Source organism: Lepisosteus platostomus, chromosome 16, assembly GCF_059453375.1.
Source record: "Lepisosteus platostomus isolate fLepPlt1 chromosome 16, fLepPlt1.hap1, whole genome shotgun sequence".
Lineage (NCBI taxonomy): Eukaryota > Metazoa > Chordata > Actinopteri > Semionotiformes > Lepisosteidae > Lepisosteus > Lepisosteus platostomus.
Window position 1 is genome coordinate 15,879,222 of NC_142626.1, and position 27,422 is coordinate 15,906,643.

Here is a 27,422-nt window from a genome sequence, read left to right on the forward strand (position 1 = left end):
ATAAAATATTAATTCATAAAATACAGGCAAAGAGAATGTGTGTTTGTATTGAGAATTATTTAATAAATAGAGAAAGGAAATAAGATAAGAGTCAAACTGCAGTGATGTAATTATTGGAGTACCACAGAGATCTGTACTAGGACCACTGCTCTTCTTAATTTATACCAATGATCTCTTCATGATACCAAATTAGTTGGATTAGCAAACACTGTGGAATCATCAAACAAATTTATAAAATATTAGATAGAAATTAATGGACAAACACCTGGCAGATTATGTTTGTTTGTTGTTATGTTTGGCAGATACCGTTATGAAGAGAATGATTGAGCCAGATGGACAACAGACAAGAGAAAGAAAGGGACAAAGTAAAAGATGAGCAAGAGAGTGAGGAGCAGGATTAAACATGTCAGACAAGGAAATGAGAGGGGAAGCTTTTCTTACAAGATCAAGTATCTTATATTTCTCATCACAGTTTTTTTACTGGGCAAGGTGAGACACACTGAGATGAGGAGGACTTTAGAAAGATGTGTCTGAGTGTGTAGCCCTGTGTAGAACTAAATCCCGCTTGCTCCCAATCAAAATCATGATCCCACCTGCATTATTGATCCACACCATCTAAAAGGGGAACTGCAGTCCCAAATTCTTAGACTGGGTTTTAAATATCCGATACAAAATAAACTGATAGTATCTCAAAATTTCTAATTTGAAATAAAGTACATAATCATGAAATATGTGGAAGTACTGCATGGTTGCCATGTTGTCGAAGGCAGATGAGAATCAGCTGATCTCACCAAGGGCGAGAGCAAGATTTTGTGCAAATTGCACCATAAACCCAGCCCTTCCTGCTCACTAGTCGCTGCAAGTGAACAAGAAATTAAATGAAAATAAATATGAGTGTGTTTTAGTGGATTGGCAGGTTTCCTTTTTTGGAATACTTAAAAGAATCTAAAACATGTTGTCTTGTATGTGTCAGTCTCATTAAAATATTTAGAATTAACATAGTAGCAAAATTTACTTGGTCTAAAGCATGCCTCATTCTGAATCACAGACAATAATGGCAATATGGCACTACACATACATTGACACTTCGTCTGTTTTGTGATATAAATTGGAGATTGTTATGATACGGTATCTTGTACTTGGTAGTTTCCTTATGATTTGAAATGCACTCATCATTGCAGATTCATTATAATCCCAAAATGTAAAATAACCATCGCAGTTCCCCTTTAATATACAGATCCAGCCATTCAAAATGCACGGAGTACACTGCGTCAAAACGTGGTGGGCGTGGTGCATCATACCGCATGCAAACTGAAATATGATAATAGTAACCGGAAGCACCTTGTAAAAGTGCCAGGTGGAGCTAAAAAAGCTTAACATCTAATGTACAGCATTTGAGCTAGTGCCAGAAAACGCCCAGTTTTGAATCCCGGTCACTGCTGAGGGACAATCTTTTTCCAATTAAGAATTTAAGTTGTATACTCTTTAGATTTGTAATAATTGTAAACTGTATATTACAGCATGTTAATAATTAAACATTACAAAGTCAGTATATTTTATAAAAGTAAGATTGCTCAGTTGAACAAAAGTACACAACCTTCCACCTTCATCATAAATATTTTAATTATGCATAAATATTTTATGCATCAAAGTCTTTAACTTGGTAACTTACATGGGTTCTTGTTTTAACGTGCTTGTTCAAACATTATTAAGTTAAATTCTATACTTGATAAAAAGTTATAATGTTTTATCCTTTTAAGTATAAGTAGTAAGAACACCACTTGCTGTTATTGTAAAAAAATAAAAGTTGTACTGATTAAATACAACTTGATAGCAATATTAATATGGAGTTGTGAAACTAAGCAGCTAAAATATTTTGGAAACATTTTGGACATTTTGGAAACATTTTGACATTCGTTATTTTTTTAAAGCTTGTATTCTTCTTATAGTGGTAACGGAAAACACTGCACAGTATGTTAAACTGTACCATGAGAGTGAAGACGTGTTACACCTTCAAATAAGCCAGGGACTGTTGTTTACTATGATGAGATGAGGTTGTGTAACTCTGTGGAAATTACTCTGTACACTGAAGAGTTATAGAGCAGACACGTTGTGTATCGCCTCATACACTTGTTAAAATGTTTCAATTTTGATGTGATACGGAAGGTATTATTAATAGTATTAATAATGAATGACCTTGGACAGGCTGTAAGCTCAAAGTATTACCGTGGTCCACTTTCTTTGTAAACATCTGTATCAGTTTAACTCACTTACCCGTGATTACGTGAAAACATTTTGCCTGTCCTTTTCAGCTACAAGTTAAGTTGTAGCTGACTTCATGTTGGCATAGGTTGGTGTAATGGGTTAGGCATATACTTCGCATGCTCGAAGTCAGTGGTTCGAACCCAGTTATCACCATGAGTTATCTTTTAACAAATAAACATTTCTTTGAAAAACTAAAATAGCAAATTTTACGGACACTATATTGACATTTTTGATATTTCTAAATTTGACAACATGTTCAAAGCAAAGTGATTTATTAATAACAACGAATCATTTCAAACTGTTTGTATTTTAAAATTGTATTTTGTTCAAGGTGATTTGTCACTCACTATTTTCACAACCTTCAATTTATAGAAGAGTGTTACACCCCACTGTTGGTTATATAAAATAGACAGTTCTGCTCGGGCGATGGGATACATTTTCAGTGGCATGCTCTGTTGTCATTGTTGGTCTTTACCAGTATTCAAATGTCCTGTTTTTTCTTAACACTCGTTTTTCCGTACTATAGCTTTAAAACTTGAACACAAACCTGGCACAGGCATACAGTGTGATGATGTATAGTTTTAAAGCTACAGTATAGCTTGTAGGAAATACATGTATTTGTCCTGCATCAAAGTTTAACTCGTTCAGAGTGTTCTACATTACAAACTTCAAGCGTTTCATTTTGTCTATTTCTACAATAATCGACAGCAATGTAGTTGAAAGGAACATGTCAAAATGTTTCCAAAATAACCACAAGTGAACGAGTTGAGGGATTTGATCATAATAGAGAAATCATAACAATGACCCCTTGTTGCTCATCATACTGTAATACTACATGCTGAAAGAAGGACACTTAAATAGACAAGTGATGGTTTTGTGTTTAAGCATTTCCTACTGGAAATCTTTTAAGTTAAACAAGGGAGGGGGGAATGTTTTTTTTTTACAATTGCAGTAATCAAAGAACAGCCTATCAACACGATGGGCAAACGATTTTTTTTAACTTTTCAACAATTTAATCAAAAATAAGATACAATGATGTGTTTCTGCCTAACTCAAACATTGCGTGACTTTAAAGGCTGTAAAAATGGTTTAGATAGTTAAAAACCGCATTTTAATTAAACATTTAAAATACTTGAATTTCATTAAAGTTGTACTGATTTAATACCTCTTGATAGTAATATTAATACGGAGTCGTGTAACTAAGCAGCTAAAATATCACAAGGGGACATTTTGGAAACATTTGACATTCGTTTATTAAAAAAATATATCTATTATTGTCCTTATAGTGGTAATAGGCAATGGACTGTTATGTAGTGCGCTGCACCCAGGCGGTTCAAACCCTGATCAGAGAATTACTTTGTTTCTTACATAGCAAAATATATTTAAAAATAGTCCATTATTATAGATTGTTGTTGGCTACGGTGTGAGTTTATCTGGATGAATTACTATAAGTGATGGTTTCATGATTTAGGATTTCTTCACGCGATTCTTTGTTAAAGGAGGATAAAAAGAGAGCTGTACTGTCACCACGCTTCAACCGGCTTGGACCATCTGTATGTCTGCCGTTCGTTACAATATGAATGACCACGGACGAGCTGTAAACTGAAGAGTTAGAGAAAACACGTTGAGTCTTGTCTTTTCATCTTAGAATTTAACCTTTACAGCGATACTTTTAGCTATATTTTTTACATAGTCGGATGAGTAAAATAGATTGGATTAATAACTGGAGTAAGAAAAGATATTTCACACGTACCATACGGCTTTGGAACAGCGGGCGGCAAAACCCGGCTGGGAGGGGGCGATATTTTGATTTTCCTGTGTGAACCGTATTCGCTAAAATACTATAATGAGTCCCTGAGGTAGCGTTCAAATTTCGTAGTTATAAAAAATAAACCTTTGTTGAGTTTGCACAAGACAACAGGTAGAAGTCGTGTACTGCTTGCAAAGTAGCAGATATTGACAAACAGCTAATTTTGCATGAAGAATTTAAAATGTATCTGTACTGTAGCTTTTTTTTTTAATTGAGCAGAAAGTCACCTTGCTCTTACAAGCGGCTCTGTTAAGCAGAGTTTGTGCTAACACATCACAGTTTTAATCAACTTTGTCAGTGAAAAAAATGACCGCGGGCACTTTTCCTCCCCCCCGGTGCATGTGACATTGCATAAAATTTTTATTTTACTGGGAGTGAACATTGAGTGAGCACTGGGGCGTACAGTGAGACTAACACAGTGAGATTACTGAGATGAATAGTTTTAGTAAATATGTTGACAAATACAGTATCGGAATTTTTGCAAGGTCAAATTGTATCCAGCTGTGAATCAGCTACATGACCTTGCCCCCGTGAAATTGTGGGAAAGAGGTTTAGTGGGCAGTGTAGTGACCTTAGAGTGTTTTAATACACTGTACAGTATAACACTATAAAGCAAGTATGTATTTCTTTAATGTTTGTAATTGCTATTCTTACATTTTGTATTCAGTTTGGTTCTGTGTGTTAGGTGGTGGGCAAATGTTCGAGGTGAAAATTCATCCACAAGGAGTGTACCTTTAAAGCAGAGAAGACCGCACCAAACTTTTTCTGCTCTGTATGTTGCTCAAGCCATTTCTCTTTGACACTTTCTTCAGTCATAGAGGTGGGAAGATGCCTCCCCCTTCCCTCTGGCTGCCTCACCTGTTCCCATTTTTAATTATTCTGTGTCCAAATCACAGCAGGTGAAAGAGAGTAGGGAGTGACGGAAAATAGGTGAACCCTGGTTTTTTTGATAGTCAGATTTAACATATGTTTGAACAGTCTTAAAAAAATAATGTTTTTACAAGATGTGGAAGTGCATCAATTTTCACAGTGCGAATTTTAATACTACTCATTGATTACTAATAGTTTATGCACCTGACGCCTGACTTTATTTACAGTAGATGTATATAAAATATTGAACTGTGACATAACAGTCAGAAATAGAATCAGCGCCGCCTCTTCTCTGACTTAGCTCAGTGGGTGGTGCGCTGTTTTCTCAACCACCTGCTTATTCGTTTCACACCAAGGGAAGACAGGAGAATGTGACTGTACTGTATCTGTATGAGATGTGAGTTGCGTTTACAAATTTAAAGTGTTTACGATGTTTCATTAAAAAGTTAAAAAAAAACTTACAGCTTACACAAACATCTTTCACGATCTTAAAACCTGTGGGTTGCAGGCTCTGTGTCATTTATTCACAAAGTTATTGACATCTGAAACTTTGTGTCTCATAAATGGGTATTTTAATAAGCGAAGCTCATGATAACCAAATAAAAAAATGACTCTAAAAAAGATACACGAAGCTTGAAATTATTATTATTATATTAATACTGTTAATAATGACTAGACACATTATTTTAGTTTCAGTGGTATTTTTAATACCGCTTTGTTATTCTCGATTCTAATTACAATATATACAATTTAATTTTAAGGCTTGAGGCGTCTGTTAAATTGCCCCACTGAATAAAGTGTTTTGAATTAAACCGGTTGAACAGTTGACAGTATTCACGTTTGCTAATTCATGTTCTTATTTCATTATCAATATAACTTAACATTGATATATATACTGTATATACAAAAAACATGTTAATATAGTGTACATAATACTTCATCATGCGTGAATGAGTCAAATTAAAAATAAAATGTGTTTACAAAGAAAGTGGATTACAGTAATACTACCAGCTATATAAATACATATATTTAGACCCATAAATTAATATCATTATAAATTTCTTTACATAAGCGATTTCATATTATATTCCGTATTTAGCTGATTCTAAAAAGTATAAGGTTTTTTACTGCAATAACGAGCGAAAGTATTCATAGAAAAGGTTAATCTCTTAACTCACTTAACTTTAAACATGTTGTGATATTTAGAAATATCAACAAATTCAATAATGTCAATAATATTTACTTTTTTAGTTTTTCAAAGAAATGTTTATTTGTTAAAAGAAAACTCATGGTGAGAGCTGGGTGTGAACCCTTGATCTCCAACATGTAAGTCAGATGGCACTTGGCACCTTAAGCTATGACTAAACAGGGCAGGAAAAAAGTTTCCAACTAATTGTGGGTGAATGAGACAAATTGATGCAGATGTTTACAAAGAAAGTGTACTACTGTGATAATTTAAGCTATATGAATATAATTATATTGTTATTAATTTAACAGTATGTTTTTTTACTGCGATAAAGAGCGCAAATATTCATAGAAAAGGTTAAAACACTATAACTCTTTATGACATATATAAACTTAATATAGTCAGAAGGAGCAAGTAAAAACTTTTCCAAAATAACCACAGTATGTAACTGAAGACTTTGATGCTTAAAATGTTTAGGAAGAAAGTGGAATACTGGTGTGTATTTTTCTTTAAACTACCAATACCAGCCATATACAGTTTACATAATATGTTTATGTTCCTAAATTAATATCATTTATGACCTTCAGATGCATTATGCTCCTCTTCTTTTTATGCTCAGCTACTAAAAATTTCCCTTTAGTAGTAAAATTCCATATTAATATTCAATATTAAGCTGATTTAAACATGCACAGTAAAGAGATTAAATGAAGCAATTGTTTTACTAACAACCAATGCACCACGAGTGCCACCTGTCGGTCATTTTGGCTAGCCAATCACGTACTGCAGTATAACTGTAGATAATTTTGCATGGTACGGGGTTGTACCGTGCATTTTGAATGGCTGCATCTGTAAGTGGAATGGCTGAAAATGTTAACAAACACAAACCTTGGCATTTAAAAGGTGTACAACTATTTTGTGTTGCACATGATGAGTGTGTGGATATAAACAATGTGCCGCCATTATCCATTCTTGTGAAATACTGTGACTGAGATGGAATTTGAGAAGAGCTGTGCTGCCCAAAATCCATGTATGGAACAACTACAGGGGAAGATGCAGCATAGATGCTTATTAATCATTTTGAGGAAAGAGGAAATGACACAAATGAAATATTTTCTATGATGACTGACAGTGCCTCTGCTATGGTTGGAAAACTGATGTGATATATGATAAATCTTTCTAGTATTTCTCCAATGCATAGATGTAAAGTTACTCAATGCACTGGGATTTAAGCCTCTAGGTACAGAAAACACATTTGCTGTTTCCAGGGACAATCCTGCATATTTGATAACTACTTTGGATCTAAGGAACTTTTTGGAACTTCTTCCTGAAATGTAATCTTAGTTGTTTAAAATGTTAATGCTGTGTTTAACTTGAAGCTTTAACAGCTTTGATGAATGGCAGCTCCTCAGCAAAATGATGAAGAAGTATCCATCTAAATTAAAACATGACCTTTTATTGCTGATATAACTCAAAGTATTATGAAAAGAAATTGCTACAATGTTAATAAATTAAACACACATAAAATAATTTGTAATGTGAAGTCATTTTGAGAGTTTGAGACATACTGTATAGAACAGAACCCTGACTTTAAACCACTTAAAAGAGGAATAGTTATTCAGGTGCTTAAGGTTATTCTTAAGATTATACTCTCAGCTAATATAAATGCATTGTAGCATTTGAACTCCATCAACATCACTGTAAATAAACAATTATCCAATTCAGGGTTACAGTTACCCAGAGCCTGTCCCAGGAAGCACTGGACACAAGGCAGCACTGAACGCTGGATAGGATGCCACTCTATCAAAGGGCACACACGCACACCAGTGCCAGCTTTCCCAGAAGCCTATTAACCTGCCAGCAACACTGTGGGAGAAAACTGGAATACCACACAAACGTGGGGAGAACATACAAACTCCACACAGACAGCACCCCAAATTTAAAAGAGATTCAAAGATGAGAGATAAACACATTGATAAATATTGCAAACATAACTCACTTCCATAGCTGCTTCCTATTTATTAGTAAAAAGGAGGAATATAAGAGATAAGGGTAAGATTCAAATGGAAAGGGAGGCTGGCACTCCCATAGCATCTGAGGAATCTCAAATCGGCATAAATCCAATAATTCAGCTTCCTGGAGAGAATCACTAGAAACTGGTTAAAGCTGCACAGACCTAGTCTTCAAATCTGTAAGGATCCTATGATTTAAATTTCAAGAAGAAAATTACCTACAGAATTAAAATTCAACAACATATACAGTATATATTTAACAAGGTTGTGTTTTGAACCTCTCAGTAATTATATGTTTACAAAGAGCCCAAAGACAAGAACTCGTATGAAATTAGACAAAAAAAATCCTTTCTATATGTCACCCTTCTTTTTTGTTTTGTATTTTCTAGGTGTTACTTTTTGATGCAGGTGATAAACAGAATGTTGTGAGTCTTAACATATGTAAATAAAACAATAATAAGAAATCTCCAATGTTCACTTACTTCAGTGTTGTTAATTTACAGTTGGGATCCCTCCGAGCTTCAGACAGCAGTTTCACTCCTGAATCCCCCAGGTTATTGACTCTCAGATCCAGCTCTCTCAGACTGGAGTGTTGAGACTGAAGAACAGAGGCCAGATCTTCACAACATCTCTCTGTTAGTCCACACTCACTCATCCTGCAGACAACAAGACAGGAGCACAGCTAAACATCTGCACAGCTCATCCACATCTTTCTACAACACCCAGCTCAGAAGTAATATACAACATCATGTCATTATCCATCTCAGAGTGTCCATGGATGAGGATGATGAAGATAACAGCTGCTTCAAATTTTGGGTTCCAGAAGGAAGAAGAAAGATGAGAAGAAACTGTCAGGAAGGGAGACAGTGGGAAACAGGGAGACACATGAAGCTACAATGGTTGGAATAGGGAAATAGAATGAGAGAGACTTTGACTTTTAACCATAATAGAAATTGCTTCACATTTTATGGCGTTTTGTTAAAGTTATAGATTTGGTTGCTATTCTTCACATGGTTGAATTAATAGAAAATGTAAATTAACAACACTGGAGAAAGAGAACTGGAGATTTAGATTGTTATTTGTAGATGTGTTGAGGAAAAAAACATTCTCTTTTGAAGAAAATAAACAATTTAAACAAAAACAAGCAAGGTTATAACTATAACAACACATAATCAAAATGTGAAGCAATAAACAATCTCAATCATAATTTGGCAGAGGAATCGACCGTGTGACTGCATCTACTTTGTATGAGTCATGAAACTGAACTTCAGAACAAAACAGCAGGTCAAGAGAGAGCAAGTCTGTATGAACCAGAAATCTGCCTCAGACTTTGTCTGCCACAGGGGAAATCTTTAGACTTGGGATCCATCTGTACATTTCACTTGAATACCATTAATATTAATACAGTTGGACTCCATTGTCAATAGAGTACTGTACAGTCGTTTTGTTAAAATTACTATTATAATGTGTGAGAGAGAAGCAATTATGTTTGAGAAAACAAATAAACTGTATTATACCAAAAAACACAGGGAGGCAGAGGTGCACATTTGTATTCCAATTGGGAGGGGAAAGACAAAGAAAAGACCCCCCCGACAAACTAACTGACTAAAAAAACAACTAGACAGGCTAGAACCGGAAAGGACCACAACAACCACTGATATAGATTCCAGGTTAGTTAGAAAACTAACCAAGTTTCTCCATGACACTGTGACGTCACAGTGGTAGTGACCCCCACAAACAGGCGTGTCCACCACACCAGACACCACTCACAGCCTGCTGGAGAACGTTTTCACATTTTTTGCAACCACTCTCCTTCAAGAATGGTGATGCGCTCACTCCCTCATCATGGCACCAGAGCATGGGGCACACATCCTCAGAGACCTCTGGGTCCCTGTCTCACAAACTCTCAGGCCCTGAGTCTCCAGCTCACTGACTCTTCTATCTGATGTCCTCTGAGATCATAATGTAGGTCCCTCACGAGCCAAGCCCTTCTGTCACAGATTCCTGGACTCACTGAGCCTCACCTCTCACACGCCCTCCGGCTGGTCCCTTTCAGGGAGATGGCACCCTCTGCTCCGAGTCACCACAAGCAGCTTCCTGCTCTTTCCCTGATCTGGAGCCTCCTGCTCCCACATGACACTCACTGGTCCCCTCACGGCCAGTCAGCGCTCCGACTTCCAGGTCCACCTCCAGCCTCTGACATCCTCACTTGAAGCCACCAGACTAAGTCTCACACACACAGTCTCCAGAGACTCACTCCCGCACTCAGACCTCTCACATTAACAACCCCGAGTCTCTCTTCATCACATCCCACTCGTGCTGAGACTCAACACACTTTCTGTTATAAAAAACAAATACACAACCTCCCTGGCTCCTCACTCTGATGCCACTCTGTGTATACGCTGCACAGGTCTGGCTTGTCAGTGTCACTCCCAGTAGCTCACTGATAATAATAATGGACATTTTCATAATTTTATTTTTTATTTTGAAAGGCTAAGAAAACCTTGTCAGTTCAGTAACATCACCAATTGTACTGATGGAAATACAAATCAAGGCTACTAAGTTTACAGAAAAAGTGAGAGAGGTGTGTGACAGCTGTGGTGTATGAAATGAGGGTGTGTGCTATGCCTACTTATTGGTCATACATTTCAGGCACCTCAAACCTCTCAAAAAGGCCACATATTGGAAGAAATTGTGGATTACAATGAAAAAAAAAGTGGATTGTAAACTCCGATCTTTAAGAAATTTATAACTGAGCTGCCAGAAGATAACATCTCTTTTACTTTTTGCTTATAAAACTATGACTGTGTGTCTATAACTGCCCATAAGTATCTGTATAATTTTAGATTTTGAAAAGGTTTTGAGACCCATGGACCTGGTTTTATAAAACCTTCATGCAGAATATGCTGTCTTTGTTCCCCCAGTTTCAGAAGAAGACACTGGAGTACCACTGGAAAAGCACTGGAAAAAAATCTGGGTATTTTCATGAGCCACAACTTTAGAAAAAAACTTTTAAAGAATGACAATTAAACCCCATTGTTTTGTACCCAATTACAGTGTGGTGCCTAGTGGAAAGACATATTAAAATCAGACTACATGGGGCTCACACTGTCCAGTTTTTCATCAAAACTTGTATTTTATCTGATGGATGCCCGTTTCTTTTTCTTCAATTGTTGAATAAGGGAAATAACATTTGCATCTGCCATTGTTAGGGATAATATACAAAATGTTTCATTCTTTGTTACTTCCCTCTGCTGTGTGTTTTTATGGGGTTACCTGGGACATGGAGCTCTGGGTCACCCCTTATGTAAGATAACAGATGCAGGGGACACAGCTTAGTGAATAGTGTCCTAATGTTACTCTGTGTTACTTGGATCCTGATATAAATCCTTAAGGATCTATAACAGCTGGAAATTGATGTGTCTCTCATGGATACACTTCTCATTGGACACTATTTGGAATGATCTAAATTTTGCTTTGAGAAATCCCAATCACCAGTTGATCCTTTTTAACTTAATTCCTAGGACACATCTATTGTCTCGGACTCAGTTTCAATGCATATTACTGATTCCCAAAGTGCACACTGTGTTCCCAGGGAGTCACAGGCACATTCTCTCCTGTAGTATGGGAAAGCACTGATATTTTAGAGTTTTAAAGTTTTGGGGAAAGGTGTGTGCAACACTGTCCACACTGTTGAAGCAGAGTGCTCCTTACTCCCCTCTGGTCTTATTGCTGAATTACCACTTCTATACTGACTGAGCAGCACTACAGAAAAGGGTCTAGCTGGCATTACTGCTGTGAAGACAGTGATTGAGACAGATGGAGAACAGACAAGAGAAAGAAAGAGACAAAGTTAAAGAGGAACAAGAGAGTGAGGAGCAAGTTTAAACCTGCGAGACACGGAAATGAGAGGAGAAGCTTTTCTTACAAATTCGGGCATCTTATATTTCTCATCACAGTTTTATTACGGGGAAGGTGAGACACAGTGGGATGAAGAAGACTGTAGAAAGATGTGTCTGAATATAGAGCACTGAGTGGAACTTTTCTTTCTATTTAATTCCCATTTGCTCCTAATCAAAATCATGACCCCACCTGCAATATTGATCCACACCTCACTCAGAGGTCCCAAGCTCTCAGACAGGGTTTTAAGTCTTGGTATCAAAGTAGTATTGCAAAATACTGCAAATTTCAGTTCAAAATCATGAACTAAGTGAAAGTACTGCATGGTTGCCATGTTGGTGAAGGAAGACGAGAATCTGCTGGTCTCACCCCTGGCGAGAGCAAGAGTTTGCAAGGATTGTGATATAAAACTGTCCCTTCCTGCTCACTAATCGATGTAAGCGAACAAGAAGCCAAAACTTGAAAATAAATATGAGTGTGTTTTAGTTGGTTGGCAGATTGTTCTTTTTTTCAATACTGTATGGCCTGTTTGCTGTGAAGATTAAAGATCTCTCGAAGCCCATTGTTTCTCATTTCACCTCTGACGGCCACGACCACTCTAATCTCTCCATCTGTGTTCTCAAAGACGGTTTTCATACATCAGAAAGACTACCGAAACCAAAATGATTCTGCAGCTAGGATCACACCTTCTCCTTTCTCTGTCACGATATTAGTTCCCCCTCCTTAAGGGTGCTCCAGCCCTATCACTCAAGACTTTATTCTCTGCACCTGTTCCCTATTCCCTGCCCACCTTAAAAGCCAGGCGCTGACGCTCTTCCGGGCTCTGCTCAAATTTCCATATCATGCGAGTCCGGGACCTGGAAGCGCCTGGTCCCGTTAAGGTTTTAACCTCCGTTCCCGTTCCCCGTCCGCCAGTTCTGACCCGGCCTTCGTGGTTTTAATTCCGAGTTCTGATGGATCTCCTGGTTTTGGACTTACCCTTGTGTTTTGGATTTTCCCTAAGGACTACTCTCGGATTGTTCGCCTCGGCCACACCTCCCCCGTGCACCAGCGCACCTTGGACACGCCCCCTTGTCTTCAGCCCCGTTTTCCTGCAGCCCCGTTTTCCTGCATTTCCCTAGTGTTTCCCCACTCCTTCGGATTGTGTCATCCGCATAGGGTCCGGAAAGAACTGTTCGTTACATTCTCTTAACGACAGACTTCCATTCATTGAAAGTTTCATTTCACACCTCTCTACACCTATTCTGACTTCACACCTCTTGATTGGCCTCTCTTTCTGTCCCCTGCTCCCGCCTCTCACTCCTCCTCCCTCCCAGCCTTTGTTCTCCCGCTACTTTACCTTTGCCTACTGCCCTGTCTCTCTCACACCTGAAGAAGGCTCCACGGCCGAAACGTTGTGTTCTCTTTCTTCTTTTTTTCAGCATGGAATAAACCTATTACTGTGACTATATATTATGTCCTTGGAAAGATTGGACATGCTGACATAACACTGATGAAAGTGTACATACTGTATACACGTACACTACACTACGGACAGTATATGTATGTGGTGTAAGTGTATATGAAGAAGGACACATCTTAATGTGTAAAGTTATTGGCAGGTGATGTTACAGGAATACCTATAATTAATAAGAATTGCTTACACTTACAGTGCCTTGCGAAAGTATTCGGCCCCCTTGAACTTTTCAACCTTTTGCCACATTTCAGGCTTCAAACATAAAGATATATATTTTTTTATTTTATGTGAAGAATCACCAACAAGTGGGACACAATTGTGAAGTGGAACGAAATCTATTGGATTTTTGAAACTTTTTTAACTAATAAAAAAATGAAAAGTGGGGCGTGCAAAATTATTCGGCCCCCTTGCGTTAATACTTTGTAGAGCCACCTTTTGCTGCGATTACAGCTGCAAGTCGCTTGGGGTATGTCTCTATCAGTTTTGCACATCGAGAGACTGAAATTCTTGCCCATTCCTCCTTGCAAAACAGCTCGAGCTCAGTGAGGTTGGATGGAGAGCGTTTGTGAACAGCAGTTTTCAGCTCTTTCCACAGATTCTCGATTGGATTCAGGTCTGGACTTTGACTTGGCCATTCAAACACCTGGATACGTTTATTTGTGAACCATTCCTTTGTAGATTTTGCTGTATGTTTGGGATCATTGTCTTGTTGGAAGATAAATCTCCGTCCCAGTTTCAGGTCTTTTGCAGACTCCAACAGGTTTTCATCCAGAATGGTCCTGTATTTGGCTGCATCCATCTTCCCCTCAATTTTAACCATCTTCCCTGTCCCTGCTGAAGAAAAGCAGGCCCAAACCATGATGCTGCCACCACCATGTTTGACAGTGGGGATGGTGTGTTGAGGGTGATGAGCTGTGTTGCTTTTACGCCAAACATATCGTTTTGCATTGTGGCCAAAAAGTTCGATTTTGGTTTCATCTGACCAGAGCACCTTCTTCCACATGTTTGGGGTGTCTCCCAGGTGGCTTGTGGCAAACTTTAGACGAGACTTTTTATGGATATCTTTGAGAAATGGCTTTCTTCTTGCCACTCTTCCATAAAGGCCAGATTTGTGCAGTGTAAGACTGATTGTTGTCCTATGGACAGACTCTCCCACCTCAGCTGTAGTTCTCTGCAGTTCATCCAGAGTGATCATGGGCCTCTTGGCTGCATCTCTGATCAGTCTTCTCCTTGTCTGAGCTGAAAGTTTAGAGGGACGGCCAGGTCTTGGTAGATTTGCAGTGGTCTGATACTCCTTCCATTTCAAGATGATCGCTTGCACAGTGCTCCTTGGGATGTTTGAAGCTTGGGAAATCTTTTTGTATCCAAATCCGGCTTTAAACTTCTCCACAACAGTATTACGGACCTGCCTGGTGTGTTCCTTGGTCTTCATGATGCTCTCTGCGCTTTCAACAGAACCTTGAGACTATCACAGAGCAGGTGCATTTATATAGAGACTTGATTACACACAGGTGGATTCTATTTATCACCATCAGTCATTTAGGACAACATTGGATCATTCAGAGATCCTCGCTGAACTTCTGGAGTGAGTTTGCTGCACTGAAAGTAAAGGGGCCGAATAATTTTGCACGCCCCACTTTTCATTTTTTTATTAGTTAAAAAAGTTTCAAAAATCCAATAGATTTCGTTCCACTTCACAATTGTGTCCCACTTGTTGGTGATTCTTCACATAAAATAAAAAAATTATATCTTTATGTTTGAAGCCTGAAATGTGGCAAAAGGTTGAAAAGTTCAAGGGGGCCGAATACTTTCGCAAGGCACTGTATATCACTTTTCTGGACACTCCACTCAAAGCTCTTTACAGATAATGGGGATCCCCTTCACCACCACCAATATACAACCTCCATCTGGATGATGCACCAGTACGCTCACAACACACCAGCTCTCAGTGAGGAGGAGAACAGGGTGATGAAGCCATTTCATAGATGGGGAGTATTAGGAGGCTATGATAGGTAAAGTCCAATGGGAAATTTGGCCAAGATGCCAGGGTAATAACCCTACTCTTTTCGAGAAACATCCTGGTATTTTAATGACCACAGACAGACCTTGGTTTTACATCTCATTCAAAGGAGAGAGCCTGTTTACAGTATAGCCTCCCTGTCACTATACTGGGGCATTAGAATACATACAGATTGTGGGGTGACATACAGTAGACATTGTAAACAGGATACACATAGTGCAAAGTGCAGATAGTGCAAATTACAAGGCAATACATAACACAATATACCCAACACACTATTATATAGTAATATAGCAATAACTAGAATAGCTTTTAATACTTTTAAATAATAATTTTGGGTATGTGAACATTATCAATCCGGGTCCTGTATTCACAGAACTTATGTTGATTTATTTTATATTTTCAATTTGTCTCGATGTTTTATCCAAGCTAGTACACATATGGTAACATGTACAAGCTTTTTCAGCTGGCTGACAAGGCTACAACTTGAAAAGTTGATCTTTTAAAAACCAGGGATTTTTTCATCCTGCATATTTCTACCTGGTGAGAGGACACAGTAAGTCATACAGTATAAGAAATCTAAGACTTCTACTGTATACTGTATACTTCTAGTGTATAATTACATTTTGTAATTGCAGAGTTATTATAAACTGTTTGAGGGGACATCATTCCAGGTGGAAATTGACTATTTGGCTGGAGGTCTTGCTGGGCTAAACTAAATTGTATCTTTAAACACAAAAACTGGAATGAAAAAAACATGTTTCCATTTGACAGGGTATTACAGCCTTTTGTATTTGAAACTTGTAGGGAATTTGGTTTTCACAATGGTTTTATAGCTTAGCTACATACAATGTAAAAACAACCAAATGCACAAGAACAGGCTGATGGTATTCTGTTAAAGAGCTTTAATTCATACAGGGGAAGAAGACGAGGAGATGCTTGTCACCACTGATTTATTCTCTCAGAGTTTAAGACAACAGAAGGGTACAATCAGGCTCTTAATAAAGATGATGTTAGTATATACAGCAGAAATTCAACATCTTTTCCTGTTCTCACAGAAAAAGACTACAGCAACTTTTCAAAATAGGAAACAAAGGAAATTCTGAAGCACTGTTACTAGGGAATCTATATCCCTGGAGGTAAACATTTTTTTTAATTTACAATAGGATTGGGATAAGATAAAATGTTAAGCTATTTTAATACCCAGAAACCTATAAAACACATTAAAATGTAACTAGGAGGTGCTAGAAAATCAGCTCAAGCAAGACTTCAATAGATGGAAACTGCTGCCTGTCTCATTCTTGAGAAGGATGAAGACAGCAAGAATGAAGGTACTTCCAGGATTTCTGTTTTGTTCCAGACCTTCCTTATGCCTCTCAATGACCATTACTAGAATGTCTGTTTTGTGTGGTTTAACGTCAGGGTCCCATGCAACCGTGACCATCGCGGTTCCATACAGGCTCGTGCCCTCTGCCACTCCACCCCACCGGTTTGTCCTGCAACACCTGGGGCGCAAACCCGGGTCTCCGGCATAATGCAACAGGGAACCATCCGGATGAGCTATAAGAGACCTCCCTCAACCCAGGCGGCTGAGGTCCCTGCTACGCACAGGGAGGGCGATGATGTCACCGTGTCCGAACTACCTCTGCTACACCCCTCAAAATTACTATTTCTTTATTTATTTCACAATACAAATTATTTTCTATGGGATTACTGTATTTAAATTGCAGAATTTACTTTCATAATGCTTTGCTTTGTTCTGCTGGAAGCAAGCAGGGCAGGCAGGCGAAAGATCAAAAGGGCAGGGGTTGAGCTGAGAGGAACTGATGAAAGCACCAGGGAGAGTCTGAAGGAGAGTCAAAGCACATACACATGCAGGGTTCAAAGCACAGGAATCAGTCCAAGACGAACAGGCAAGGTCAAAGCACACAGAGAGAGGAGAAAACACTGGGGGGACACAAATCAAAGCTGAGAAGAAGTAAATGAGACTCTAAGATGAGAGGTTAACAAATTGGTAAATTTTGCATACCTAACTTATTTCCACAGCTACATCCTTTCAGATGTATATAAAATATCAGAAAATACAGGAGGAATACAAGAGTAAGACGCAGGTGAGAAAAGGAGGTTGGCCTTTCCACAGCAATTGAAGACTCTAAAACCCATTCAAATCTGCATAAATCCACCAATTCACATTCATGGAAGAATATGAGTAAAAAGTTCATATTCAATATTGGAAGAAACACCAACTACAGTACAAGCCAAATATTATAAATTTGGGAGCACAAACAGTTGGAAGAATTGCAAGGAAAACCTGGCATATTGTAAACATTTTTTGGTATGAAAATAAATTGGGGAAAGCTTCTTGAAGAAATATAAAACAAAATCCTCATTAGGAGTCATTTTTCTTCTGGGACAAACACCAGATGAACGGCCTTCAGAGGCAGAAAGATACTTGTTTAGAACTGTCAGAACTGCAGCCATGAAAACGATCACTAGAAACTGGTTAAAGCTGGACAGACCTTGTGTTCAAATGAAGAAGGACTCTATGAATGAAATCTCATGAAGAATATTATCCACAGAATTATAAATGAACCACAACATATACATGTGTAAAAAAGGATGGGTAAAATGGGAAAGATTGCATGTCGTGTCTCTCAGTAATGAGATATTAACAAAGAAGCCACAAACAAGAACTTGTATAAGATTGCGTAGCAGTTTTTTGTATTTCTAGGTCTTTGTTCTGTTCTTCCTAGGTGTTTCTTTTCTAATGCATGTGAAAATGGCAATATTCTGTGTCTCAGCATACCTAAATAAAACAATAAAAAACAAAGAAATCGCCAGGGTTCACTTACTTCAGTGTTGTTAATTTACAGTTGGGATCCCTCAGAGCTGCAGACAGCAGATTCACACCTGAATCCCCCAGGTTATTGAGACCCAGATCCAGCTCTGTCAGACTGGAGTGTTGAGACTGAAGAACAGAGGCCAAATCTTCACAACATCTCTCTGTTAGTTTACACCATGGCATCCAGCAGACAAAAAGACAGGAGCACAGCTGAACATCTTTCTTTCCAAGTCTTCACTACAACACCCAGCTCAGCAGTAATATACAACATCATGTCATTATCCATCTCAGAGTGTCCATGGATGAGGATGATGAAGATAACAGCTGCTTCAAGTTTGGGGTCCAGAAGGAAGAAGAAAGATGAGAAGAAAACTGTCAGGAAGGGAGACAGTTGGGAAACAGGGAGACACGTGGAGCTACAATGAAAAGGGGAACAGAAAGAAAGACTTTGACTTTTAACTAAAATAAAAATTGCTTCACATTTATTATATGTCATCTTCTTATATTTATGTTTAGTTAGTTATGGGGTTATATGTTGTTTTCTTCAAAAGGTTTATTAATCCCAATGTAAATTACCAACACTTCAGTAAGTGAACTGGAGATTTTGTTACTGTTGTTTGTAGATATGTTGAGAAAAACAACATTCCCATTTGAAGAAAAAAGCATCAACCAGCGTTTTAAGCATAACAAAACATAAATTAAAATAATAAAAATAATAATGTTAAGCAGTAAAACAGCATACACACACACAACCCCTACAGTATATACTGTACAAATCCCATTAAAAAGTTTGTTTTAGCTATAAAAAAAGGGTTTAGTTGAAAAAAACTTTTTATGCACACAAAAACAGGTGATTTTTCTTCCTCGTGATCAATTTGGAAACTTCCGCTGTAAGTTACTTTTTAATTAAACATTTAAAACACTTGAATTTCATAAACACAAAGAAAAAAATCATATTCAACACCTAGCTCAACAGTAATATACAACATCATGTTATTATACATCTCAGAATGTCCATGGATGAGAATGATGAAGATAACTGCTGCTTTAAAATTTGGGTTCCAGAAGGAAAAAGAAAGATGAGAAGAAATTGTCAGGAAGGGAAACAGGAAGGGAAACAAAGCAGGAGCTTATTGTACTCCCTAATGACATGATGTGGAAAGATTATAGATTTTACTCGCCTTTAGGTTTTTATAAATTTTAGCAAAGTTTCATCAAAACAAATACAAAACTATTCTCGACTATTTCTGAATGTTATGTCTAATTTAGTTCAATATTAGAAATACATGTCATTTTTCAAATGTACGTTAAATCTGAGTATTGGAAATGAAGTAAAATACAAAACTAGTAAAGACAAATTAGGGTAAAATACAAAAAAATTTTGCTTTCACAATTAAAAACAGTCTTAACTGTTTATAACAATTAAATGTATTTTAACGACTGTGGGTTTCGGTACGGAATGGAGCAGGCATGGGACATGGGAATGGGGTTGAACAACACATTTATGTATTCACTCGAACCGGGAAAGGTAAACACACAGGGACAGGGGTTACAGTGCTGCACCTTCACTAACACACACATACACACCCGAAGGGAAGAGGCTCCGCCCCACTATATACTATATCCCGTAGTCCCGCTCCCAGGCGCTCTTCTCAGCCCGCCTTGCGTTCACATGCTAAAGCGACCCGCATGGCACTACAGTATTAACTAAGGAACGGGGTAGCAGTGTTTAGCATGCTTTTTGTAAGTTTTTTTCATAAATACAACAGTAGCACCAGATGTCTCAGTGGCTTTCAAAATTAAATGATGCATGGAAACCTTTGAACTAGAAAGATAACTAAGCTATCCATCCATTTCTAATGGTGGCACAGTGGTTAGCATTGCTATCCTACAGTGCTGGGGCCCCAGGTTCAATTCCTGGGGTACAGTATGTGTGGGGTTTGCATGTTCACTCTGGGTTTAAGTGGGTTTTCTCCAGGTACTCTACGGGTACTGTACCTACATACAGATGCAGACATTCAAAGTGCGCGTTACAGACACGTACCGCAGGTGGTGTCGCTCAGTGTGATGCAAGATGACGCGTGGCACCGCAGTACATGATTGGTTGACCAACAGGGGCACTCGTGGTCTGTTGGTCTGTCGTAGAAAGACTTACAGTAAACGTCTTTGCTGTGCCTGTTGTAGATATTGAATTTTACCACTGAAGGGAAATCTTAGTAGCTGAGCATAAAAAGAATAGGAGCATACTGTAACGCGTGTGAAGGCCATAAACGATATTAATTTTGGAACATAAACATACAGTATATAGCTGGTCTTGGTACTTTAAAGAAAAAAATACACACCAGTATTCAATTTCTCCCTAAACATTTTAAGCTTCGAAGTCTTTAACTAACGTGATACCGGAGTCAACAAGCATACTTTTAGAATTTGATTAAAAGGGAATATAATATGGAATCGCGTATCTAAAGAATTTAATAATGGTATTCGTGTGCTGCGACAGGGCTGTGTAGGGCTGTTTCGCCTGCCTGTTCATGCGAGCTGTCTTGTAGCCTACTGGTCTAGGTGCGTGACTACCAACTGGCAGGTTGTGTGTTTGAATCCAGCTGGTGCTGGACTTTTCTTTTAACAAACATTTCTTCGAAAAAATAGAATAGCGATATTATGGACAATCAATTGACTTTTATATTTCAAAATATCGCAACATGATCGATATTTGCGATATTTTGAACATATCTTCCCTTCTGACAGCGGTTCCTGCTTCTATTGTGTGTGTGTGTGCAACAGAGTAAATTTTTATAGAGAAATGGAGGCTGGACAGTATGCGTTACAATATAAACATTTATATTGATTTAAATCGTGTTCTGATTTAAATCGCAAACGCGTGTTTAATTATGTGTTTTTTAATCATAATCAGGCTAATGCATTTCTACATTTTCTGTATGAACCAGCTTAGAGGTTCATACAGAAAGACAGCTTGTGTTTAAATTGAGTGTGAGGTAATTTATGCTTCTAAAGTCATGGTCAGCATTTATTATTGTACTGTGCTGTAAACTTTTTGTGTGCCTAGTCACATTATTTTATAGCGTTTTTATTGCATTATTAAATCCGGTGGCGCTGTGTGTTAGTTTCCTGACTCCCATTATTTAAACTGCGACACTGATAATTCATCTCTAAATAAACTTTATTTTATATAGCGTTTTAAGCGAATAGGTAATTAGATTGCTCATAAACCTAATCGCTTTTTCTACATAAACACAGCGTGATTGCTCTCTGAAAATGCTTTTCCTTTATTTTTAAAGTAGGCTCAGATTTCAACTATAGATCGTATTATTATAAACTTTCTTGGAAAAATGTATTTTATGTAAACCATGTTTGCTATTAATTCATTTAGGGCTAAAATACGTTCATTGTCTTCCAATCGAGTCGAGTTGACATTGGAAGCCTGCCACACCCGGACTGTTAAACTAACGCATTAGCACGTCAAAGCCCATTGAGGGTATTGAGCCAGTATTGGCTTTAGTATTCCCCCCCTCTCCCCTCAATTCAATTCAATTCAAGGTGTTTTATTTGCATGACAGATGGGTACAAGCAGTGTTGGGTATGTATATTGTAACGCTTACAGCAGACAGGCACTGTGTAAGAGCCGGCGCACCAGAGCAGCGCACCGAGGGAGTGTCTGCGTCTGCATTTATAACTTAGTTTTTAAAATTAGTCAAGCAATATGAAGCATCTCCTTTTACTTTTAAGTCCCTTAAATACATTGAGCACAGCTTTCTCACCACTTAAGATTGCTTTTGATACCATCCTTACACAAAGCAGAAGGGAGATCTTAGTGCCTGAGCATAAAAAGAATAGGAGCATACTGCAACGCGTGTGAAGTCCATAAACGATATTAATTTTGGAACTTAAACATACAGTATATGGCTGGTCTCGGTACTTTAAAGAAAACATACACACCAGTATTCCATTTCTCCCTAAACATTTTAAGCATCGAAGTCTTTAACTAACGCGATACCGGAGTCAACAAGCATACTTTTAGAATTTGATTAAAAGGGAATATAATATGGAATCGCGTATCTCAAGAAATTAATAACGATATAATTATATTCATGTTGCAAAAGAACTGCAACGGACATAAAAACTCCCTTGCTTTTAACAGAGCGTTCCATAATTTCTAACTACGAAAATGCCAGGTGAAAGGATTTGTAAACATATTTTGTTAAAGCGAGTCAGTTTTTTCCGCAACACATAAAATACATTTTTCCAAGAAAGTTTAGCCTTTGTCACTAATGAAACCACTAAATAAAGAAATAAATATAGAAATCTTAAGATTTGTTCTATTTAATGTTGGTAGCAGGATGAACTGTCAGAGTGTATATTTTGTCGCAGAGTTGCTGCAAGATGTTAACAGTGAAAAAGGTATTTAGAAATGAGTTATTTCAAGATGAAAATTTTCAGAATAATTGCAAATCTAGCAGGATAGAGAAAGCACAGAAAACTGGCAGTTAGATTGATCAGATTAGTATGAAAAGTCATTTAGCAAAGGGAATGAGAAGAGTGACAAACTAGCATACTTTAGATCTTTTTTTCTGAACCAGGGAAAATCTGATCATGTTTCCCTATAACAATAATAAAAAACTTTATTTGATATATCACCATTAAAGGTGGCATCTCAAAGCAATACAGTAGATGTAAAAACAGATAAAAGGACCACAGATTACAAAGTAAATGCATATAAGAAAGACAAGCAGTTAGAGGTGCTACCAAAATTAGAAAATGAAGCAGATACAGACACTAAGTCTTCTGAAAAGAAAGGTTCTGAGGTTAGATTTAAACTGGCCCTGGTGTGTGTGTGTTTGTGTCTGTCTGTCCTGTGATGGACTGGTGCTATGTCCAGGGTGTATTCTGCCTTGTGTCCGTCGCTTACTGGGATAGGCTTCAAATCCTCTGTACTGGATAAAGAGATTAGAAATGGATGGAAGTAAAGGCACTTTGTGGATGGAACTATACACAGTGTTAGAAACCCACTATGAAATGGCAGCATCTCACTGAGAATAAAACATTTTAAAGTGCTGGCTTAAGGAAACAGCCTTTCCACCTCTCTTGCACATCAGTATCCATACCTAGTTATTTAAACAAATTGCCTCTAATTATAAACATCTTAATATGCTGGCTCTGTGGATCCGCATCAGCTATGTTTGCCCATGCCTTCAATTCATGTGCATCCAACACACAGTTCAAAGCTAGCAACTACACAAAATCTAAAATATGAGCTCTACTTGCCACTTACAATACCAACAGTACCAGCTAACTTTAGTAGTGACATTTTCATGGATCTTTTTAACAATAAAATTTACAACATCAGACTTCAGACACAATTAAATAGGCCTCAAAAAAGTCTGGTACAAACATTTTCAGCATGGAATAAACCTTTACTTTAATGGTATAAACCTTAAATGGATTCATATTCTCAATAAGATTTGGTGCTCAGTAACATGACTTAGAAAATGACAGAAGACATACGTATCATGCTTATCCTTCTATTTTTCATAATCGTAAACTCCTTAAGGCAGTTACATTTTCTCTGTTCTGACCTGGAGTTACAGAGAAATTTACATTCTAATAAGAGATTTGTAATGAGGAAAGTCATACCAATCACTCATACCAGGATTTGCAATTACAATACAAATACTTTCTGTATGTGGTTATTTTGCAGTTTGAGTCTATGGCATTCCTTTGGGGGTCTATACTCCAAGGCATGACTTTTTTATGGGAACATGACATTTTTTTAAAGTCTTTTAATGCAAGCTTCATATAAACCCTTAGCAGTGGTTAGTCTGGAGCAGGTACTTGAATGGCACAGATTCATTGAAATGATTCAATTTCTTTTGAAAATATTTGGGATAATCCATATTCCAGAAATCACAGCCGTTGAATTATCCAGAAATTAATTTATCTCAGGGTGTATTTAACCCCTCATGGATGGCATTGTATGAAATGAGTTTGTAGTTCCCCATTTGCCTCTATTATGAGATGCTGTGGACACTATTTTATACATTTTAGGAGTGTCCATAGGAAGGTATGTTCTAGAAAGAGTGAACTTCTGTTTTGCCATTATTTTTAATAGGGGCGTTACATGTTTACACTTGGTGCTCCTACTAGAGGAGAGGATATGATTAATCTAGGCTTATCACAGAAACTGAAACACATCTGGTTGGTGAGTCTACTGTGGGTAAAATGTTACTGGTACCGCATGTTGTAAAGCTCGGTATTTTCTCTCTTGGCCTGACTTTTTTTAATGTCTGAGTGTTAGAATCCATGTTGTTGCTGGTAAGGGAATGGTAGGTGCTGTGATTGACACAGTCAAAGCCTTGTACAGAGATACCATTGTAGCTGTTTGACAGTATTTTAGATGTCCTTAGTTAAAAGCATGGGAGGAAGTACTGCCAAGGGGAGGGGGGGAGCAAGGATTTTTTCTTTGAGTTTGTGAGGTTATTTTTTGTTATATTGTGTTTCAGAAAGCAAGAAAATAAGATTTACTGTATGATAAAAAGAGAAAGAGCTGGAGTAGATCCTCAGATCAGTTTGCTACCAGCAATCAAACAAAAAAATGGAAAGAATTGTCTCCTCCTGATTGGAACCTTTCTTACTGTCTTATTATAATTTATCAGGCTACCTTTTAATTTCCACTGAGAGAAGGAAGTCACTTCTCATGCAGCTATTTTATTCTTCATTGCACAATATGCTCTAAGTTAGCAAATGAAACATGAAATAAATCAAGAATACGATTAACATGAATGTATAAACATCCAAACTATACTTTATCACATTTAATTATTGGGTTAGCTTTTTATTGAGCCAAAATGTTATAAATGTGTGAACGTCTGTAAAATGGAAATATTTATATTTTTCTCTTTTCTGTTACCTGCCTGACAGCATTTTGTATCCCATTCTGTATATCACTGGAAAATATTAGACCCAACCTAAAGAATTCATGGGGGTAGTGGGACACAGTACTGCAAAGAGTCTCCTAAAGGGACAGAGCTATTAGTACTTATGTGTTTGAGTCTGGAGAATATAGTAAACTCTAAACATTAACGGAATGCATGGAATCGGAAAATATAAATTGCATAGTACACAAGACTTAACTGGTTTTATTCTAGGAAAGCAGACAAGACTGAGTCATGGGACTCAGAGGATCCAAGGCTAGACTGAGTATAATAGGCTTCGGGCTTCTATTGTGACATCTACTGTAAATTACAGAAATGTTAAAAGTAAACAAAATAAAGTAACTAAAATGTATTCTGAAATCACCCCTTTAGACACCCCTTTTACTTCACTGGTGTCAGATATGAAAGGCAATAGTCTCCCGTTCTGTCTGCTGTGTGTTGCAGCAGAGGGACTCCCTGCAGCTAAAAGGGGCAGAGTAACTTGCATGCCCTCTAGTACAGTTTACACATGCACGACTTTAAAAGCTAGCAAGACAGGTTTCGATTCACATTAGCTGGCGAGCCTTGTTAAAAAACGAATGATAATGTAACATGCCACTGTTTGTTCATGAACAAAGTTATACTGAGATTTCCTTAGATACGCGATTAAAAAATAAATAAAAATCTGAATCTCCTGCGGAACACATTCCATAAGAATCAGCGGTTTTACAGTATATATCGCCTTTAAAGGTGGCTTCTCAAAACGCTTTACGGGATAAAAACAACCAGAACAGCAGCAACAACAATATTGTATTTCATTGCACTTTGAAAACCAAGTAATAACTTAACTATACAGTACGTGCAAACGTTTCGTATGTTGCTGTCGTGAATGCCTGCGTACCGATAAGTATCTTATTTGCCTTGAGTCCTGTCTACAGTATCTGTCCCCCTACCCCCTCTCTCCCTCAATTCAGTTCAATTCAAGGTGTTTTATTTGCATGACAGATGGGTACAATTCTTGTTGGGAATGTATACTTTGATATTTACACCCGGCGCGGCACCAAGGGAGCGTCTGCATTTATAACTTAGTTTTTAAAATTAGTCAAGCAATATGAAGCATCTCCTTTTACTTTTAAGTCCCTTAAATACATTGAGCACAGCTTTCTCACCATCCTTACACAAAGCAGAAACTTTCCGATGACTCACAGTACAAGTGGAAAGATTACAGATTTTAATCGTCTTTAATTTTGCCTGTGGAGTGTATCTTATTAAGCTCTAAATTGCATTTTGGGCGCGGACAGCACATACAAGGGTTAATGAACTGCGCCAATAAATTTAAAATAGTATTCTTTAGGTGTGAGGGTAGGAGTGGACCGCAGCAGGCATAATCAGCAAACCAGGAAAACAAAGAACAGGACAGGTGGGATGTGTATCCAGAAAGCGTATGATCAGAAAAAGGAAATGGAAAACGCAGAAAAAGGAAACGCTTTACAGGATAAAAACAATAACAACAGTAGTGGCTGGGCAAACGATTTTTTTTATCGAAATACAAATTGAGATACTGTACTGTATGATGATGTGCATGAACAAAGGTATACTGCAATTTTCCTTAGATACGCGATTAATGCTTCGTAGGAGGAGGCGGTCTTTTCCTCTTGTCTAACAGTCTGTCCACAAACAAAACATTCCTGTTAGACAAGAGGAATTGAAAAAAAAACAATTTTGTCAATGAAAACCGGTGTGTGTGTCTCTCTCTGCTGGATGTCCCTCTCACAAACTGCTGAATGAATAAAAGCATTTTATTGAAAACGCGTTTGCGATTGTCTGGTATTTAATTTGGTCCCTTTTAACTGTTTTTCGATCTACTGTATTGCTTTGAGATGCCACTTTTAAAGGCGATATGTAAAATAAAGTTTTTTATTATTGTTATAGAGAAACATGATCAGATTTTCCCTGGTTCAGAAAAAAGATCTAAAGTGCTACACATAACTTTCTTAATTCGATGTATTTAAAGCAGTGAACTACTGTAGGTGTCACATAACATTCAGAAATACAATCACGTATTTGACAAATAAAAACGATTATAATCTAATCCTTCCACGTTTGATCCCAAAATCCCAAGAAATATAAATCTT

General features: G+C 37.6%; 1 protein-coding gene across 2 annotated transcripts in view; it reads right to left on the reverse strand.

Annotated features, from left to right (window-relative positions):
* The window catches only part of LOC148646959 (NLR family CARD domain-containing protein 3-like), a 239,015-nt gene that overhangs the window by 802 nt on the left and 210,791 nt on the right, over positions 1-27,422 (reverse strand). Inside the window, exon 14 of one of the 2 annotated variants that reach the window (XM_088608948.1) lies at positions 8,623-8,796. The exons of the other annotated variant lie outside the window; for it this stretch is intronic. Coding sequence (XP_088465074.1) covers positions 8,623-8,796 — 174 coding nt within the window. The remainder of the gene's footprint in view (positions 1-8,622; positions 8,797-27,422) is intronic. 2 annotated transcript variants of the gene reach the window in all.